This window comes from Phyllobates terribilis, unplaced genomic scaffold (assembly GCF_046119375.1).
Source record: "Phyllobates terribilis strain yellow unplaced genomic scaffold, ASM4611937v1 Scaffold_13__5_contigs__length_258822181, whole genome shotgun sequence".
Lineage (NCBI taxonomy): Eukaryota > Metazoa > Chordata > Amphibia > Anura > Dendrobatidae > Phyllobates > Phyllobates terribilis.
Genome location: NW_027362773.1, coordinates 125,346,258 through 125,368,001, shown reverse-complemented (window position 1 = coordinate 125,368,001; position 21,744 = coordinate 125,346,258). Strand labels below are relative to the sequence as shown.

General features: G+C 40.3%; 1 protein-coding gene across 1 annotated transcript in view; it reads right to left on the bottom strand.

Annotated features, from left to right (window-relative positions):
- Positions 1-21,744, bottom strand: part of CDC42BPG (CDC42 binding protein kinase gamma) — a 150,403-nt gene that overhangs the window by 23,834 nt on the left and 104,825 nt on the right. Inside the window, exons 4-25 of the mRNA XM_073658602.1 lie at positions 20,052-20,147; positions 17,238-17,386; positions 16,817-16,910; positions 15,805-16,005; positions 15,422-15,670; positions 13,265-13,344; positions 9,990-10,078; positions 8,606-8,710; positions 7,833-7,930; positions 7,482-7,724; positions 7,237-7,347; positions 6,817-7,085; positions 5,059-5,164; positions 4,843-4,967; positions 3,992-4,106; positions 3,624-3,772; positions 3,335-3,423; positions 3,207-3,256; positions 2,980-3,060; positions 1,452-1,520; positions 1,131-1,236; positions 903-1,036 (exon numbers count right to left, since the gene is read on the bottom strand). Of these exons, the coding sequence (XP_073514703.1) occupies positions 903-1,036; positions 1,131-1,236; positions 1,452-1,520; positions 2,980-3,060; positions 3,207-3,256; positions 3,335-3,423; positions 3,624-3,772; positions 3,992-4,106; positions 4,843-4,967; positions 5,059-5,164; positions 6,817-7,085; positions 7,237-7,347; positions 7,482-7,724; positions 7,833-7,930; positions 8,606-8,710; positions 9,990-10,078; positions 13,265-13,344; positions 15,422-15,670; positions 15,805-16,005; positions 16,817-16,910; positions 17,238-17,386; positions 20,052-20,147 (2,808 nt within the window). The remainder of the gene's footprint in view (positions 1-902; positions 1,037-1,130; positions 1,237-1,451; positions 1,521-2,979; positions 3,061-3,206; positions 3,257-3,334; positions 3,424-3,623; positions 3,773-3,991; positions 4,107-4,842; positions 4,968-5,058; positions 5,165-6,816; positions 7,086-7,236; positions 7,348-7,481; positions 7,725-7,832; positions 7,931-8,605; positions 8,711-9,989; positions 10,079-13,264; positions 13,345-15,421; positions 15,671-15,804; positions 16,006-16,816; positions 16,911-17,237; positions 17,387-20,051; positions 20,148-21,744) is intronic.

Genomic DNA, 21,744 nt, shown 5'->3' with positions numbered 1-21,744 from the left:
GTAAATAGGCCTAATTTTGACAACCTCTCTGGGTATTCTAGTCCCTCCATTCCCTTTATTACCTTAGTCGCCCTCCTTTGTACCCTCTCTAGCTCCAATATGTCTTTCCTGAGCACCGGAGCCCAGAACTGTGCACAATATTCTAAGTGCGGCCTTACCAGCGCTTTATACAGAGGAAGAACAATGTTCTCATCACATGCTCCTATTCCTCTTCTGATGCATGCCATGACTCTATTTGCCTTCGCAGCTGCTGCCTGACACTGGGCACTCCAATTTAATTTGCTATTAACCAAGACGCCCAGGTCCTTCTCCATGTCAGATTTCCCCAACGGTTTCCCATTTAATATTTATGGGTGACTGCTGTTTTTCTTTCCCATGTGCATGACCTTACATTTATCGGCATTGAACCCCATTTGCCATTTTTTGGCCCAACTCCCCAATTTATCTAAATCCTCCTGTAGCTGTGCCCTATCCTCATCTGTATTAACTACTTTACAAAGTTTAGCATCATCTGCAAATATTGCTATTTTACTATGCAATCCTTCCACTAGATCATTAATAAATATATTAAATAATATAGGGCCCAAGACAGACCCTTGAGGCACCCCGCTAGTAACCCTGACACACCCTGAGCTTACTCCATTGATAACCACCCTCTGATAACCACATATAAGGCTGCACACTTGAAAGAGCTGAGCATGCATATGTATGTGGGATAATGGAGGGTCACTGGTGAAAGAGTTGGCTGAGCCAGTCTTAGGCTCCAGGACTCTGGTGTGGAGACAACCCCTAAAGTTACACCCTTTGATATTTTCATGTTATAACCCATTTTTACCTGTTCTGGCAGTATTATGTACCAGGTCAACTCTATGATAAAAAAACCCCCAGAAAAATCAACTAACCGATAAGTTTCCTTCCATCGCAGTACCACTGCCAGTGTTTGGGTCTACTCCAAGAATTCTCTTATTTTGACTAGGGGGTGAAGGGCAGATTGTGGCACCATCACAACAGGCTAGATGGCACATGTATCCGCACACTGCAGAAATATTTAAAAAAAACAAAAAAAAAACATTAATTCTATAATATCCTTAAGAACAAAGACAATAGATCGAAAAAGAAGCAATTCTCACCTTCACAGCACACGCCTTGCCGCACCAGTCCAACCATGACAGATGTACAGCGGAGACATTTTGTCGGGGATGTAAAGTTCTTCACTTTGAAGGTGTGCACCTTCGGCTGTAGGGAGATTAAAATTTAAGAGAACTGAACCATCAAAAAAAAAAAAAAAAAAAAACTAATAAAAATGTTGCATCCAGTGGTCAAGGAGGGCAAGGCGGCAGTTCGCTTACTTTTCATCCAACAACAAGGAATATTTATGCCAATATCTATTATAGCATTTACTGTCCACTGAGGTGGCATAACAGAAGCTCAAAGTGTGAATCCTTAGGTACCTTGTCTGAAGTCTCTTCGATACTTTCTATGATACCAACAGATCTTCTGTTCATTTTATTTTTGACAGTCTAGTGAGACAAAACAAATTACACAAAACATTATGGACTTCTTTCCTAATTACTATCAAGAATTAGCAAGCTCTAAGCAACATCTAAAATACATCACCCACGTCATGTTGTACAAAATTACAGAACTATATAGGCATCAAGTTTTGTAAATGTTGTCAAAAAAGGATATTTATGGTTATGAAACTTTTGAATATACTCTGTTTAAAATGGTCAAGATGTCCACTTACAAATACACATTCACATTATGTAAATTGCCTACACTTTGTTACAGCAGTTTTTTAGGCTGCATTCACACACCCGCGTGACACATCTGCGCTTTCCATTGTATTCTCGTACAAGAACCCATTGAGTTTCATTGATCCATACACACATCAGAATTAAAAACAGATCTGTGTTTCTGATCCAGGAGACTTCGAGCAGGTCAGATTTTCATCCGTTTTGTGGATCAGACTTTGCCATTTAAGTCAATGGGGATCAGTGTAAAACAGAGGACACACGAAGGCAGACTTTACACTTCAGAGCTCCATATGTTTTTAATTGATCATCTGATATCAATGGATAATTTAAAAATAAAATACAACAAACCATTTATTTTGCTTGAGAACACTCAAATGAAAATGAATGCAGCTTTAGATTGTCATTTTGAACAACAACCAACAGGGATGAGCATTATAAGTAAAAGGTATGATCTGATCCTAAAACTGGCTGTAGAAATTAGATACCAGTAGGCACAACAGACTTTCCCTCAACCTCCTTTTCCCATAGACTTGTATCTGTGGCTCGGCATCTGCAGCCGGAGTATAGTCATGTGGCCCCAATGCACTTTAGATAATTCGACTGGTCCCATAGCAGAGGGTTCAGATGATGCACTTAAAGTTCAGTAAAAATCTGATGAAACACTTTGATATGATACAATACATTTTATTGTGCGTTTCTAAGCTACATGATAGTTGTCATTGCTATTGTGATAACCAACCATTAATACGCCCGAAAAGGTTTGGGCCCAGTTACAGCTATGATATGCTACAAAAGGGAAATTCTTCCAAACCTGCCATATTCCCTTTTATTCAGCAACTAATTATGAAGCTTTGTATCTGAATAGTGTAGGTAAATGTAAATTTACAGGGGGGGTTGATATTTCCAACATTCATAGTCCAAGTACGAAACGTAATGTATGGATCAGCCATAAGTCTCCTAACCTGCCCATGAGGTCATCTAGCTTGGGTTAGGAGGCCCGCGGCCCATACTTAGGCCAGTTTAACACTTCCAACATTCATTGTCTAATTGGAATATATTTAATGCCTAGAGAATGAGACTAAGAACATTCAGCTTTAAAAGGTACACTTTTATTACAATATCAGGACGTTGAAAATACTGTACCCTCCTCTTATTGGCTTAGATTACTTCCTCCAGCTCCCAAAATGAAATACAAGATCAGTACTCGTGGACTCCTACTCACATCAGTTCTGTCTCCTCGTCTCAAGATGACGTTGCCCAATACTTGAGTTTGTTCTGGATTTTCTGAAGCAGCAACATCCTTCTGTTGGGAAAAACAAAGTATCACTTAACAAATGGTAGCTTCCCTAACCTATTATATTTCCATGACTAGTCGTTGATGAAACTTCCTAGACAAAAAAATGCTCATTCTTGATAGATATTATACATACCACTTAAAGACATTCATACCTCAGCACGAAATGATAGAAAAGGAATGAGAGAGCGCTGCGGCTTATTTTCTGAAAAACAAAAATTCACACTGAAGACACAGCCTAATACCACCTGTAATTTTTCCACCAGGGACAGCCTTATCTTACCTGCTGTGCCCTTTGTCTTTGCTTCCTCTCGCAACTTCTCTATTTCCACTCTCAACTTCTTGTTTTCTTCATCTGCCTCCTGTAGCTTTCTACAGGGAAGCCATAATATACACCGTAAATCATTCTTTTCAAGTAATTTCTTTTCACAACGTAATAAGCAGTATATCAAGACTACATGCAAAAAGTTTTTTTGAGCAAATAGATAAAGTAGAAAATGTAGATAATGTTTAACTTTTTACAAAGTCATCAACATTGGGTTCTAATGATTATACACAATGACAGCCCGCACCTGTCTGTTTCAACACTCTCAGACTTAAGTTTATTTAGTTCCTCCTGGAAACTCTGCTTGGCTCGGATCTCTGCATCAAGAGCGGACTGAAGCTCGAGTCGTGCCGAAGCCTCTAGTTTCTGCAGCCTTCGTGCTTTCCATTGGCTCTCCTAGAAAGTGAGAAGGAATACATGCTGTCATCACTAAAAATATCCATAACTGATCATTTGAAACTTGCTAAAAAACAAAAAAGTTAAAGCCATCAGATGAAATTAATCTTGGTGAACTGTTGAATGGCTACGTATGTAAAAAAAAAAAATTGGAAAAGTCTTTGTCTCGACTGTCTTCCAAACTTAAAAAAAATAACTTAAGAACCGCCACTTTCTTACCCCTGTTTTGCTGGATGGCGTTTGACTTCCAGAACTTTTCAGTGTCTCCAATTCTTCTGTCATTTTGACTGATAAGGCTTGTAGATAAACACGTGATTGTTTCTCATCATTCACCCTACAGGGAAAAAAAAAAGAAGAATTACATGTATATTTGAAGTTATATTAGATTGGAAATTAAATTCACCTATTGTAATAGCAATTAATGGAATAAAAAAAATGGGAATGTTTACACACATCTCAAGAAAGTAACAAACTGTAAAAGGGATATTTTCTTCACTTTGTTGCATCTTATTCCAGCACAGTTTGAATCGCACACCTCGTAATAAACTTGGCACATCTTTCTCTAAACTTGTGCCAGAAATGGAATTCTACACCCGTTCGAATACTAATGCAAACTGTAGAACAAATCTATGTTAACTTCTGGTGTAAGTTGAAGGTTTATTTTGCTACACCATTGGTTGGGCATTTAAACCCCAGCCACAGGATTTGCTTTCACAGGAGGACCAAGATGGCAGCCATGGAGACCTTCAGTAGGACCCTGGGCTTCTACGGCAGCCCATCAGTACCCAACTATGTGACCAATCATGTAGATAGCAGCATTTATATGGTTAAATAAAACCAATTGGAGCCAACTCTGGTCTCTGCAGTATAATACAGCTAGCATATGCCTGGTTTGGAGCAGACTCAGCATCTGAGCTCGTCCCATACAAGGGGGCCAGAAACTGCAAGTACAGTTACATTTTATGTCAGGAAGGGGTTTAAACTAGCTATATGAATATAATTTTTATGATATATTTGAACATAAACAATGCTATGGTTGATGTAAAGGGAAAAGAAAGATGACAGCTCACCACTGGAGAATGTCTGTAATCTGGGCTTCCCAGTTGGCTATTGTCTCTTTCTTATCTTCCAATAATCGGACTTCTTCTTCCAGTTGCTTCTGAGAAGTGGACAGCTTTTCTGATATGGTCTTCAGCTAAATAAAGAAATATTTTAAATAATCTTACAAAAGTACCCTGCTATTACTGAAGAGCGACTTCAAGGTGCAGTCAGAACATAACTCTCACCTTGGCCATATCTTCCTGAAGTTTTTGGTTCTCTTCTTTAAGTTGATTTTTCTCCCGCTCATTTGCCTTTTGTATCTTTTGAAGCTCCTCCTCTTGTGTGCGGGCACTGAGTGGGCAAATACAAATGATAGAAGTACTACCTACAAGCAACCTTTAAATAATAAGCTGTCAAAGACTGCAAATACATTGAGATTAGGGATGTCTAATGGAACCTATACAGAAGGATAGTAAAGACATAAAGTAAAGGCAACATTTAAAGGGGCTATATCAACATCATAAGTGGACAAAATTACAAAGAGTTTGTAAAAACAAGCAACTTTGCAATTTACTTTTTATTACAAATCCTCTCTAGTCTCAAGAATGGAAGAGTTTTACATTTTATTCAATAGATAAAACAAAAGGATAATGCCACATCACCATTTAACTACGCCTTTTTTACACAGTGCCTCGTCTATGGCAGTGTAAAGAAACTAATTCGCAAGAAGAAAATGGGTCCAGCATTTAGACACAAAGTCTTCTTAAAATCGAACGTGTATAATCAGCACCCAAGCTACACTGCTGCTGACGCGTTTCAGGCATCTTCATGCCTTTAGTCGTAGCATGCTACATGGAAATGCCTAAAACATGTCAGCAGCAATGCAGCTTGTTTACTGCTCTTACATGTTGGCTTTTAACAAGTTTACATAAAATGTTGCTGCTTTTATCACCAATGCTGGATCCATTTGCTTCCTGAGGATTTTTACATTTTATTGTTTACTGCTCATTAGCTAGGGTACTGGTCACCACTTAAATCTATCCTGTGGTGGCCGGTCTCCTAGTCAAGGAGTGCAGTAAGCTCTCTGCTGTTCTGAAGATGGCAGGATTAGGGAATCCTCCAGGAATCCAGAATTTGTAGGAATCCTGCAAATAGAGGCAGCTTTGCCTTTGCAGCATCAGAAGAGCACTGGTGGACTGAGCCTGGCAGTATTCAGGAATCCTGCCAGCCTCAGTCCACCGGTGCTCTTCTGGGTGCAGGAATCCTGCCAGCCTCAGTCCACCGGTGCTCTTCTGGTACTGGAATCCTGCCACTTCAGTCCACCGGTGCTCTTCTGGTTCTGTAAAGGCAAAGCTGCCTCTGTTTGCAGCATAAATCCAAAGGCGGTGTAGGTAGAGATATACGTCCGCGCCGCTGAAAAATCCTCAAATCAGGAACATATAATAAAATCCTTGTTTATTGGTAAATGCCTACGCGTTTCTGGGTTTTCCACACCCCTTCATCAGGGCACCAACAGATATATCCAATATATGAAGGGGTGTGGAACACTCAGAAACGCGTAGGCATTTACCAATAAACAAGGATTTTATTATATGCTCCTGATTTGAGTATTTTTCAGCGGCGCGGACGTATATCTCTACCTACACCGCCTTTGGATTTATTCTGGTCCTGTGGGACACCTATTAGAGATCCGCTGCAGCTGCCTTTTATATGTTATGGTAGTTGTGTCCTCACACAACCTAACCAGGTGAGAACCACCTTTTTACTATTATTCCCTATGTCTACAGGTGTAACCCTATTGGGCTTTGCGCTCTCTCTCTCTTTGTATTTTATCTGTTTGCAGCATAAGAGAATGAACAGTATGGGCCACTGGCTGGTCTGAACTGAATCAATTGGGAGCACACCGCCATGTGGAAAGCCAGGAGGCAGAGGAGAAATGCTCTCCTGAAATAAGATCATGACACAAACCCTTTAAGCACAGAAGATACAATTCTAACATTTACCTATCATTTTTTGTTTTGCCAAAGATTTCATGCATTCCTTCTAATTCATGCTTTAATGACATTAGTTCTTGCTCCTTCTCTCCGAGTTCTCTACGGAGTAATTTGGTCTCATTGGCATGTTCAGAGTCCCGACGGGAAAATTCTCCTCTTAGTTGAGAAAGCTCTGTCTCCAGTTGTTGGATCCGTCTTTCAAGTTCTACTTTCTGCTGTGCCATCTCGTAGCTATGAAGCGAGCCGCTGATAACGGGAGAAGAAACAGCCTGCTGTACCTGTAGATCGGCAGAAAACCACAACTATGGGTATATCCTGCACGCTACAGAGTGCACACTCTAGAGAATATAGAAAGTTGCCATCTAAAAATGAAAATTTGGTTAAACTATGAACTTGCAAACAGTCTTCATATGCTCATGTGATAATTACCTTCACCCTGTCCAGGTCTTCTGAAGCCTGAGCAGCTAGTGCTTCACTTCTATCCAGCAACTTCTTCTGTCTTTCCACTTGTATGGTCAGATCCTCAACGAGGGATTCTGCCTACAAAAAAAAAAATAAAAAAAAATAAATAAATTATATTATATTCATTATTTTTAGAAAATATATTTAAATACATGAGTAATAAGATGTACAAGTACGTCATTGAAAAGTATTAGTACAGAATGTGCGCCTACCTCTCGTCTACTGGCTTCTGCTTTATGCAGGTCCTTTCTCAGGCTCCTCACTTTTTCTGCTGTCGCTTCAGCCTCATCTTCTTTATCTTTCAGTCTACGGGACAATCTACTATTTTGGGTAGTTATCCCTTCACATCTGTCCTCCATTCCACGCAGCTCATCCTGAGACTTTCGTTGCTTCTCAACCGCTATCCTAAGTTCTTCTCCTTGAGATTTTAGCTGTTCCAACAGATCGGCAAGATCCTGTAATGAATAAGTAGAGCACTGGATGACTTACGCCATGTATGTTGTATTTAATGTTTTTCGGGTCCTACAACAAGGTCATAAAAGCAAATTGCATTTTTAAATTACCTTGGCATATCGATCCTTATCTTTTTTCAGTGTCCTGATCTGTTTCTCCAAGGACTGAATTTGTGCTCCTGACATGGAATCCTGTTCTGTGGATTTTTCTGTGGAGTAAACTAACAAATTAACTTTGACACAAGCCTTTGCATGTATAAAATTAAGACATCTGTAGTATTTAACCATTCAGATTTACAAATGCTGTCTGCATTATATGGGCTACCACTATTGACAGACACCAAGAACATGGCAGCATGATGAAATCTTAAGACCCTCATACACATTGGCCTAAAGTCAGCTGAATCCGCCAATATCCATGGGTATGGCCAACAGTCTAATAGTATGGGGGCCCCAGATAGAGGACTGTCGGATAAATTAAAGGACCTGGCATGTCCAATTTCAGAATACCTGCAAAGTGGGTGCTCCTGTGTATGGGGGAATTCGGGGATGGTTGTCAGCCAAACAATGGTTTGGCTGATGGTTCAACTGTCAGCTAAGGTGTATGGGAGCCTTAGTGTTGTGGTCCTCTGCATAGTGCAGGTTTAAGGTTTATGCAAACAACTGAAAATTTTTACACATTTTTATCTGTAATAAAGCATAAAAAAAAAAAATAAAAAAAATCTATAAAGTGACATGCATTAGTGAACAAAAAAAATACCGAAAAGTTGAGAGATGTGATATATGGACAACTTTGATATTTTCAGGCCATGTTTTGGGGCAGGATGCTGAAAAAAATATAATGCTGCAAAGAGCATAGCAATTACAATACAGTGAACACACACCTGCTAATTTCTTCTGCAGAATTTCCATTTCGGTCTTTAGACTTCGGATCTCCCGATCTTTAGTAGGGGTCTCAGAGTTTGAAAGAATGTTCATATAACTGCCAGCTGAAAGATAAAAGGTAAGAATTTCTACAATCAAATAAGAGGTCAAAAAGTGGCCGTATTTTTTTTTAAGCCACCACTCGCATGTACTATTTAAAAACAGAAATGTTGGTAGTTTGTTTTTTGCTTTAAAAGGGGTATTCCCATCTCCAAGATCCTATCCCAATATGTAGTAGGTGTAATAATAATAATATTAGCAAATACCGCCAATCAGAAGTGTAGTATAGTTTTTCTGATTCACTATGTCTCTTTCCTCATGTGCAGGCATTGCAGGACCTTAGGTATCCATGGTTACGACCACTAGCAACTAGCTAACTACCTGTGACTTTATCAGTGGATGTAGCCATGGGTACCTAAGGATCTGCAATGCCTGCACATGAGGAAAGAGACATAGCGAATCAGAAAAACTACTACATTTCTAATTGGCGGTATCTGCTATTACTACACCTACTACATATTGGGACAGGATGTTGGAGATAGGAATACCCCTTTAATAATGCATTTTAGCAACATTGCTTTTTGTAGTTCCTTTTCCCCCCCATTTGTTTTTCAAAATTTAAAAACATTTCATTAATAAATCATGTGATTTAAAAAATAGGTTTTTAAAATCAAATATGTAAAATGAAAAAGGTCACTCTAAGCGCAAGACACAATCAGGGTAAAAAAAAATAAAAAAACTGCATTTATTTTTATTAAAACACTGAAGGCACAACTCACAAAACCCAATTGTCCAGAATTTTTGGTATATATACACACACACACACACACACACACACACACACATATGGTGGTCATCCCTCATTTGTTGCCATTCTTTCCAAGATTGTAATGTAACCACATTATGTGATTTAAAATAAAGACACCCCAAAAAAATGCAACAAGACCACATTAAATGAATAAATCCTAAGGCCACATTCACACGTTCAGTTTTTTACATCAATATTTGTACGTTAAATTCAGGAGTGGAACAGAGGAAAAATATAATAGAAACATCACCACCTCTGCATTTTTTACCTGATTTTGGCTTACAAATACTGACCAAATACTGAACGTGTGCACGTGACCCAATGCGCCTGCTGAGTCTTAAGAGATATAAAGAAAGTCAAACAAATGTTGGATAATATTATTTATTTAAGTAATTATCAAAACTAAACTTTTTAAAATAAAAAAAAAACAACTCGTAACTATTTAACAAAACAGAAATCTTTATATCTTACAGTTTTTTAATCTGGCCACTAAGCTTATCTATAAAGATCAGAAAATAACAATGGACAGGACTTACCTTGGACGGAGTCTTTCTCTTGCCCTTGTCTGCTTCCTGTGCCATTACTGACCACGGAGTTGATCAGTGTGCCTTTGTCTGATAATGGGCTATATCAATAGTATGAAAAGGTAGAATTTTACAATACCACAATGAGTCAGAGAAAAAAATAATTAAAATCAGTTTGTCACTTATTGCCTCTTCTGTTCCAATGGATTGTAACAAATCTGATTATGAGCAGATAAATAATTAGTGAACGCAGTACTTTTTTCCTTCTTTTTTAAGCTCTGGGTAGAATAGAGTCTCAGACTGCTATTCTGCTCACTACAAATAAGGTAGATCTGGAGGCACAGAGACCAAATGAACAACATTTCATCCCTTTAAGATTAATAAAGGACATCCAAGAAAAGGTTTTTTATGCTTTTTTGTAAAAACTAAAGAAACTGTAAGTAGTAATTAAAGGAGTTTTCCCATGAACAAAGGTTCATTTTAATCAGATTTTGGAATAATAATAAGTTCCACAATTGGATGTGTTTAAATAAAATGTTCCTGTGCCGAGATAATCTTATAAATGTGCCCCTGCTATGTACAGTGTAATGGCTGTGTCTGACCATACAGGAACATGGTCTGATCATACCACATCTCCTGGGCAGTGGAGGAGAAAAAGAGTATACAGACATTACAGCAAGGGATCACAGCTGATTCTTTTTGTGAGGTAAAACATTTACCTGCCTGTTTTTAAACAATGTCTTACTTCAAAGAAAGAATCCCCTGCTGTAATGTCTGTATACTCTTTTGCATCCCGCCCTGCCCAGGAGCTGTGGTATGTTCAGACCATGTTTCTGTACGGTCAGACACAGCCTTTACACAGTACACAGCAGGGGCACATTTATAAGATTAAATAAAATGTTCCTGTGCTGAGATAAGCACATCCAATTGTGGAAGTTGTTATTATTCAAAGATCTATTGATTAAAATGAAATTTTTTTCCAGGCGAAAACCCCTTTAAGTAGTAGTAGATAAGGAGTATTGTTTTTCCAGCGTTTTTTTCCCCACATGGTGTCGGCACGAAACGATTTTTGTTGCATTTTATTGGCATTTGTTTGAGTGGATGGAAAAAAAAAGCTATAAAAACACTGAAAGAATGGACATGCTGGAGACTGGAAAGACGCATTGATGGTTTAAACACACAAGGGAAAAGAAAAAAAAAAACACCTCAGTGTGTGGATGACATTTTGGAAATTACATACATCATGTTCAGACTGTAAAACTCTGCGTTTGATACACAAAAAAAAAAAAACCTGCTGCAAATACACAAGGTGTGAACAAGCCTTTACTGTAGACAAGATCTTAGAAACTTGCATGTAGAAGACTATAGTAAACACACTGGCTACTTTGGCATGTTACAGGACCATGGTAGGTCTACTTAAATATTTGACAGATGCAAACATTTTCTGAATTGGCAAGATTTTATTTTGCCTTATTATTTTCACTTTATTTTTAATTTTCTATTTCCTCTGTGTATTGTTAAAAAATATATAAAATAAAAAAAATAAATAAAAAACTAACTAAATAATGAAAGGCCCTTTACCTTCGCAGTTAATAATGGATGTATCAATACCTGATGCCCATTATCCCATTACTACAATTTTATTGCCAAACACTTGAATCAGGATTTCATGTTTGAGCCAGAACTACAATAATACACATATACAGTGCCTACAAGTAGTATTCAACCCCCTGCAGATTTAGCTGGTTTGATAAGATGCAAATAAGCTAGAGCCTTCAAACTGCAAACGAGAGTAGGTTTTATGAACAGAAGCATAAATCTTACAAACCAAAAAGTTATGTTGCTCAGTTGAATTTTATTAAATTTTAAACATAAAAGTGTGGGTCAATTATTATACAACCCCTATGTTTAATATTTTGTGGAATAACCCTTGTTTGCAATTTTAGCTAATCGTCTTTTATAAGACCTGATCAGGCCGGCACAGGTCTGTGGAGTTATCTTGGCCCACTCCTCCATGCAGATCTTCTCCAAGTTATCTAGGTTCTTTGGGAGTCTCATGTGGACTTTATTCTTGAGCTCCTTCCACAAGCTTTCAATTGGGTTAAGGTCAGGAGACTGACTAGGCCACTCCAACACCTTGACTTTTTCCCTCTTGAACCAGGCCTTGGTTTTCTTGGCTGTGTGCTTTGGGTCGTTGTCTTGTTGGAAGATGAAATTACCACCCATCTTAAGATCCTTGATGGAGGAGCGGAGGTTCTTGGCCAAAATCTCCAGGTAGGCTGTGCTATCCATCTTCCCATGGATGCGGACCAGATGGCCAGGCCCCTTGGCAGAGAAACAGCCCCACAGCATGATGCTGCCACCACCATGCTTGACTGTAGGGATGGTATTCTTGGGGTCATATGCAGTGCCATCCAGTCTCCAAACGTCACGTGTGTGGTTGGCACCAAAGATCTCGATCTTGGTCTCATCAGACCATAGAACCTTGAACCAGTCTGTCTCAGAGTCCTCCAAGTGATCATGAGCAAACTGTAGACGAGCCTTGACATGACGCTTTGAAAGTAAAGGTACCTTACGGGCTCGTCTGGAACGGAGACCATTGCGGTGGAGTACGTTACTTATGGTATTGACTGAAACCAATATCCCCACTGCCATGAGATCTTCCCGGAGCTCCTTCCTTGTTGTCCTTGGGTTAGCCTTGACTCTTCGGACAAGCCTGGCCTCGGCACGGGAGGACACTTTCAAAGGCTGTCCTGGCCGTGGAAGGCTAACAGTAGTTCCATAAGCCTTCCACTTACGGATGATGCTCCCAACAGTGGAGACAGGTAGGCCCAACTCCTTGGAAAGGGTTTTGTACCCCTTGCCAGCCTTGTGACCCTCCACGATCTGGTCTCTGATGGCCTTGGAATGCTCCTTTGTCTTTCCCATGTTGACCATGTCTGAGTGCTGTTCACAAGTTTGGGGAGGGTCTTAAATAGTCAGAAAAGGCTGGCAAAAGAGATCTTTAATCCACACATGTGAAGCTCATTATTCTTGGTGCCTGAACTACTTCTTAATACTTTAGGGGGACCAAACAGAATTCTTGTGGTTTGAGGGGTTGAATAATAAATGACACTCTGAATTAACTTTTAACGTTTTAAAAAAAAAAAAAAAAATTTGCTGCAGTGCATTTCCCACTTCCAGGCTGATCTACAGTACAAATGTCACAATGGCAAGTTAATTCCGCATTTCGAGGTTAATTTATTTATAAAGTACAGCTTGTTGAAAATTTACAATAATGCACATACCAGCTGGATGTAAATGTAAATCCCACAAACGGAAGGAGATGTGCGGCAAAGCCATTGTGATTATTAGGAGGCAAGGTTTCCTAGGAATAAATATATCATAAATGAAAACTATATAAAAAAAACAACTAATATGGTAAAAGCAACAAAATTCTTATTAGTAGAGGTTTTATCAACATCATCAATGGTTAAAATATCAAAGTGATTGTAAGAATCAGCAACTTAACAGTTTGCCTTTATTAAAAAAAACTGTTCTCAAGAATGGAAGGATATTGAATTGTAGAGTTTACTAGCCACCTCGGCAGTCTATCAGTAGTGGTCAGTGTCCCAAGCAAGTTATATAAAAAAACAGGATTGTTGATCCAATCTACTAGGAGTTCCCCCAGATACTTTCTTCAAATATTGAAGACAACAGATGGAAGATGTGGAAATCTCTGATAACATCAGGTCAGGCGGGAATTTACGAAGAAAACACATTATAAACGAAGCTTGGAGAGAAACGCAATGTAAAATCATGTATGGCGCCATTTATGTATTTAACATACCTAAAAAAGTTCCACTTTCAAACAGGCTAACAGCTTGCCCTAAATGCCACCTTCCACTATCCGACCTCACGCACGGCCTATGGTCATGCCCGGCCTCAGTTTTATATTGGGGACAAGTATCAGCTATGATCAACACCATTTGGGGTCCGGGGTATACTCTCTCCCCCTTCTAGACTGGTTAAATTTTTGGAACAGCACAGAGAACCCTGAGGGGAAACCCTCCGAAATTGCTCCACACCCCCTTCTTATCCTGGCAAAAAAAACAATTACTTAAATATTAGCTAGAACTAGGGTTGAGCGAGTATGTTCTGTCAGAGTATGCTCGGGCCGAGCTCAGAGTATTTATAGCTGCTCGGTGATATGGTTGAATCACTCCCGTGTGCATGATTTGCAACTGTGACAGTTTTATTACATGTGAGGAATGTGTAAGAAATAGACATTCCTCACATGTAATAAAACTGTCAAAACAGCGATTTAACCTTATCACCGAGCAGCTATAAATACTCGGAGCTCGGCCCGAGCATACTAAGCGAAAGGGTTAATAGAACATACTCGCTCAACACTAGCTAGAACCCAACACCCCCCCCATTGAAGAGCTGACAGCTCAAATGAAACATTTTATGGGAATAGAGCAACAAGACGCCCTTAGCAATAAGGAAACGCAAGCTGGCAAATTTCTTCCGAAATGGAAACAGTTTATTATAAGTTGCTGCTCATTAAATGAAAAAAAGAAAATGGTGGAACCCCTTCACTTCCACAGCGTGGTGCATTCTGGAAGATCTTAAGGATAACCTAGGTCCACTACACCTAATTTAAGGGAGGGGGAGAGAGTGGGATGGAGGAATCATTTGGTAATGGTCTAGAATACAAATATAGGTGGTCTAATCAAACAAGATGGTTTCAATAATTCTCAGTATCAACTGGATTGCATATTGATTAAACTGATGTAAGTTACAATGTTATTAAGTTTTTATATTGTTTATATTGTTTTGCTTTACCAAACAAACTAGTGAGAATTATCACTTTATACCCTGTCTGCGAACAGGCATTTGATTATTACCTTGATTTGGTATGTTTCCTTTTTGAAAATATTAATAAAAACTGTTTAAAAAAAAAAAAAAAAAAAAAAAAAAAAAAGATTGTAAGCACTGCTCTGAAGCAAGTTGGATCACTAGATCCGGCCGGCTTTAGTACATCTGCACTCCTCCGATGCTGCAGAGGTAAGAGCTGCCTCTGCATGCAACAGTGAAGAGCGCACAGTTCCAGCCGGAAGTGCCATAATACTGCTGGTACAAAAACTGTCAATCAATCAGGAGCACATGGCCACCTGGCAAGAAGGAATCAGAAGGGAGGTGTGCTCCTGAATATTGATGTTGATACAAATGCTCCACATGTCATACAATATGGTGCATGTAACACTGCAGATAGCCCAATTTCCTACGCAGAGACAGCCAAAGCAACGTTGATCTGCATTGAGAGGACCCCACCAAATAACCAAATCTCATCTCAACCCCATTCCAGTGTGACAGAGAGGAATTATTAGGGTTAACAGTAGCAACACTTGAGCTTTAAAACTTCATGTCTGATGCGTTTTAAGGATTAAACCAACACCTACCGAATTTTTTAAAGATTCATCATCCACATCAAAATTGGAGGTGTCTGCTGGACTGTCCACCTCGGGGATGTAAGGTGGAGTAGCTGTATGAATGTTTTCCCAGTCTACTCCACTAAAGAATGGATGCTTCTTGAAGTCATCAACACCGCCCCTTCCGAGCCGATTCTCTTGTCGGCAGATAAGGCGTTTGATGAGATCCTTTGCATTGTCAGATACATCTGTGACCTCAGATGGGAACTGTAGATGAACCTGCACCAATAGTGTAAACAATTAGACACATTTTTAGAAAGGGAAGATCACATGAAAACACCAGATGTATACATGATAGAACATACACAACATATAGAGTAGTGTATGAAAGAACATATTAATATTAACTTTACCTCATGATTCATTATTTTTCCGTAAGTTTCTACTAGGGATTCGGCATAGAAAGGAGTCTCTCCAAAGAGAATTTCATACATGGAGACTCCAAGTGACCACCAGTCGCACTCGGTCCCATACTTGCCCTTGCCATCCTCCATGGCTTGTAGAATTTCTGGTGAAATGTAATCTGGGGTGCCAACAGCAACTGATGACTCCACCTGGAAGGAGATAATAAATGGCCTATTGGTATGTACAGTCTTTAACTATGAATGAAGCAATTCATATTTACGGTTTAGTTCTGTTGGGTCTAGGATCAAAGTTATATGTGCAGAGCGTTACAATCCTAGAAGTCCTGAGAGGGGGGAGGGTGGAAAAATACTCGGTTAATCAACTCTTCCAAGGGATACATTATGATGAGACGAGACAAGCTCGTGGCCACCCCAGTGATAAGATAAATGGGTTTTAGATAGTCTATTACCAAAACATTTTCTGAATAATGAAAAGTTCACTAACTGTTGAGTGCTCCACTGATCAGTAAGCAATAAAAACTTTGTCTGAAAAAGGTATTGAGTTGTGGCAGAACTATCATGACAAACGGATTATGGAGAAGCCCCCTGCATGGTCACTAAATGGCTGAAAACTTTTCTTGCAACTGTCAGTCATAAGTTTCGGCTCCAGGTTTTCAACACCAGGTGAGAGCATAGACTGCCTAATGCAAGAATGGCAAGGTGCAAAACCATGTCATCATTTTATATTTGCCTAGCTACTTCTCCTGCTAACCCAGCCTGGATATTTACTACTTATTTTCCCCTAATTTTATCCCATAAGCCTTGCCAGATAGCATTAGCACCCATAGATTACATGATGGCTTACTGGCGACAGTTAAAGCGGTGGAACTATTTCTAGACTATGTACCTCTAAAAAGAGACATTTATTATTAACTTTATTATAATAATGACAATATTTTCAAAGGCGTATTTATATTACAGTGGGATCGGCAATGTCTTTAGCTACAGTCTGTAGAATTACCATGCCATCGGGCCGCATTTTCAAACAAGATCCAAAGTCAGCAAGTCGGATGTGGCCTTTCAGGTCAATGAGAATATTATCTGGTTTTATATCTCTGAGGAGGATAAAAACATTTATTGTCTCTTTTCTGCATGAAATATTCGATACTACATGTACAGTTAACTTAACATTACTCATTTCAACACCTGAAGACAGCGTTTCAGCAACTGTTAAAGCTAATACCCCCCTTTAAACATTCATTTGACCAAACATTCTTTCATAAATTGTTGAATTCTACAGCCAAGTAACATTTTATAGTTTAGATCAAAACTATGAAAGGCAAATAATATTTATTTTAGAATATGAATATGGAATATACTTAAACGGTTTAGGGTGTAAGAAACCTCAGAAGAAATCATGAATTGATCCAGAAGTTTCTCACCTGTGAACATAGTTCAGTTGATGCACTGAATCTATTGCCAGTACCATTTCCGCCAGGTAAAATCGAGCCATTTCTTCTGGTAGTCTGTCCTCAAACTTGCTAAGCAGAGTCAGCAGATCTCCTCCAACATAATACTCCATCACCAAGTACTGTAAACAACATTATTTTTTAGAACAGAACATATTTTATACATGGAGGTTTTCTTCTAGTTTATTGGAGATTGCAATTAGGAAATGTACAGCTGTGTCTGATTGTTCTCTAGGTGCTCACAGATCAACAGACAAGTCCTGTCTCTTAACATACAGACAGCACTGAAAGGCAGGACCTGGCCGGCCACAGCCAATAGCTGCATGCAGTGTCGGACTGGAGTGCCAAGGGCCCACCAGTAACCAACTCCAGGGCCCCACTTTCTAGCTACTTGTAAATGTGACATTATCCTCAAATCACAAAAATATCTATAATACACTGCTCAAAAAATAAAGGGAACACTTGAACAACATAATATAACTCCAAGTAAATCAAACTGTCCACTTAGGAAGCAACACTGATTGACAATCAATTTCACATGCTGTTGTGCAAATGGAATAGACAATAGATGGAAATTATTGGCAATTATCAAGACCCACTAAATAAAGGAGTGGTTCTGCAGGTGGGGACCACAGACCACATCTCAGTACCAATGCTTTCTGGCTGATGTTTTGGTCACTTTTGAATGTTGGTTATGCTACTACGAGTGTGAAAGCACGAGACTGCCTCTACAACCCACAGACGTTGCTCAGGAAGTGCAGCTCATCCAGGATGGCGCATCAATGCGAGCTGTGGCAAGAAGGTTTGCTGTGTCTGTCAGCGTAGTGTCCAGAGTCTGGAGGCGCTACCAGGAGACAGGCCAGTACAACAGGAGGCGTGGAAGGGGCCGTAGGAGGGCAACAACCCAGCAGCAGGACCGCTACCTCTGCCTTTGTGCAAGGAGGAACAGGAGGAGCACAGCCAGAGCCCTGCAAAATTACCTCCAGCAGGCCACATATGTGCATGTGTCTGCACAAACAGTGAGAAACCGACTCCATGAGGGTGGTATGAGGGCCCGACGTCCACAGATGGGGGTTGTGCTCACAGCCCAACACCGTGCAGGACGCTTGGCATTTGCCACAGAACACCAGGATTGGCAAAGTCGCCACTGGCGCCCTGTGCTCTTCACAGATGAAAGCAGGTTCACACTGAGCACATGTGACAGACGTGACAGAGTCTGGAGACGCCGTGGAGAGCGATCTGCTGCCTGCAACATCCTTTAGCATGACCGGGGTTTGGCAGTGGGTCAGTAATGGTGTGGGGTGGCATTTCTTTGGAGGGCCGCACAGCCCTCCATCTGCTCGCCAGAGGTAGCCTGACTGCCTTTAGGTACCGAGATGAGATCCTCAGACCCCTTGTGAGACCATATGCTCGTGCGGTTGGCCCTGGGTTCCTCCTAATGCAGGACAATGCCAGACCTCATGTGGCTGGAGTGTGTCAGCAGTTCCTGCAAGATGAAGGCATTGAAGCTATGGAATGGCCCACCTGTTCCCCAGACCTGAATCCCATTGAGCACATCTGGGACATCATGTCTCGCTCCATCCACCACGTTGCGCCACAGACTGTCCAAGAGTTAGCGGATGCTTTAGTCCAGGTCTGGGAGGAGATCCCACAGGAGACCATCCGCAACCTCATCAGGAGCATGCCCAGGCATTGTAGGGAGGTCATACAGGCACGTGGAGGCCACACACAATACTGAGCCTCATTTTGACTTGTTTTAAAGGACATTACATCAAAGTTGGATCAGCTTGTAGTGTGTTTTTCCACTTTAATTTTGGGGGTAATTACAAATCCAGGCCTCCATTGGTTAATAAATTTGATTTCCATTGATGATTTTTGTGTGATTTTGTTGTCAGCACATTCAACTTTGTACAGAACAAAGTATTCAATGAGAATATTTCATTCATTCAAATCTAGGATGTATTATTTGAGTGTTCCCTTTATTTTTTTGAGTAGTGTATAAACGGGGATACGGGTCTCTGTCTGAAGCCTTTATAGACTGAGCAAGCGCAACACGCCTGCGCAGTCTGGCTCCAGACAGAAGACCGCATCCAGCCGTTACAGGTAAGAGGAGTGTATGGCGCCGGAGATCACGGTACGCGTAGACACCGAAAGCATACCGTGATCTCCAGCGTCATACTTACCTGACCGGGAGGAGTGTTGCCGCGGCGCCTCTCTTCGCCGGAGACCGGGGCAGGAGTGAGGCATCGGAATCGCCGCATGCACATAGCGCTAACCAGCGCCATTTTACAGAAGACACATTTGAAGCATCTTCAGCAAAATGGCGCCGGACAGCGCGGTATAAGGATAAGGGATGAAGTGCCATGCATACCAGGATTGGGGGGTGAGGGGACCATGTATACCAGGATTGGGGGTGAGGGGTGCCATGCATTCCATGATAGGATGGTGGGGACAGGATGGGGGCAGCACAAATACCAGAAGGGGGACAGCACATATCAACATGGGAGACCAGATACCAATAAAAATGCTCGCCACCCGGGCGTAGAACGGGTTCAATAGCTAGTATAACAATGAACTGGGTAGATTGTTACATGAATAAGATGCTGCCTTTGTCTGTACGTAGTGATTCAAGTACTGCTCATATAAGAGGGTGATGGCCCACCGGAGGATTCTCCTGTTCTCCTGTGGGCCAGTCCAAGCCTGGCTACAAGTTATAAAATAGAATGGTTTATACTTGGCTGTAAGAAAATAAATTTTAGAATAAGGCCTAGAAGTTCAGTGTCTTACCAAGTAGTTTTCATCATGAAATGCATAATGTAAGGTGGGGATCCACTGAGTTTCTGCTTTCACTAAGACATCTCTTTCTTCCCGAAAACAAGCAGTCTGGGGAAAAAAAAAATACAATAAATAATCGTTCAATATTAACATCTTTATGAAATCACAGAAAGAGGTGTACAATTATTGAGATCAGAATGAGTTAACTGAGAATCCATCAGTAAGCCCACTATGATCGTCATACAGAGTTTGTAAATCTTTTCGGTCTTGCTGAGCTCCTCCCAGCAGATTTCTGACCGCACACCACATCAAAGTTGAAAGGGCACAGAAATAAACTGTAAATGCTAAATGGCACAATATTTCTAATGAAACCCAACTGTAAAAATGCTTTTTTAGCCCCAAATACATGCATTTATAGAATAATTAAACCTTTAAATCAACTTTGTTTTATTTTTTGAGTACCAATTTTACAGCTCATGCTAGAGCTTTGTAGCTTATGCTTTCTATTGCATCCGTATTCCGATTTGGGGGGGGGGGGGGGGTGCTTAGGGAGGAGGTGTGTGCTCCTGCCGTGTGGGCTGCGCACCGCTTTGGTAGGGTCAGCAGGTTTTGGCAATCGTTGAGGGTCCAAGGATCCAGACACCCATCGATCTGCTTTCAATTAAAAGGGCACTCAAATATTGCAGAACCACTAGCCAGAAAATTCCTGGAGAACAGGAGAAGTCCCAGAAGATTGGAGGAGGGCAGATGTTGTCCCCATCTTCAAAAAGGAAAGATGGATCCAGGAAATTACAGACCAGTGAGCCTTACTTCTATACGAGGATAGATCTTTGAATAAATTATTAAAACCGCATGTATGCAAGTACTTTGATAAGAATGATAACTTTATTGATACAGAGGGAAATTACAGTAAATACAGTAATTAACCAGAGAAAAATGGGTCTGTAACAAACAAGTCCTGCCAGACTAATCTAATTTCCTTCTATGATGGAATCACTGACTGGGTGGATCAGGGAAATGCGGTAGATATAGTAGATCTCGACTTCAGCAAAGCATTTAATAAAGTATCTAATACCATTATTGAAAAAAAAAATGACCAAGTATGGGATTGACAAGGCTACGGGTAGGTGGATTCATAACTGGCTCAGTGATCATACTCAAAGAGTGGTAATAAATGGTGGCACATCAATTGGAAGAGTGTGTCAACTGGTGTAACACAAAGCTCTGTCTTGGCCCCTGTGTTTTTCAACATTTTTATAAAATTATCTAGAAAAGGGAACTTAAGGTAAACTAATTTGCAGATTATGCAAAGCTAGAAAGGGTTCAGAAGGATCTAGATAAGCTTGAACAATGGGCAGCGACTAATAAAATGGTATTTAACAAGGCGAAATGCAAGATTCTTCATTTGGGCGAGAAAAATGAAAATTACATCTACAGAATGGGAGGAATAGAACTAAGCAACAGCACGTGTGAAAAAGACTTGGGTATACTAATAGATCACAGACTGAACATGAGTCAACAGTGTGATGCAGCAGCAAAAAAAGGCAAACAGTTCTGGGATGTATTAAGAGAAGCAAAGAGTCTAGATCACGTGATGTAATTATCCCGCTCTACTCCTCTTTGGTCAGACCTCATCTGGAATACTGTTTCCAGTTCTGGGCACCACATTTTAAAAAAGACATTGAAAAACTGGAGCAAGTTCAGA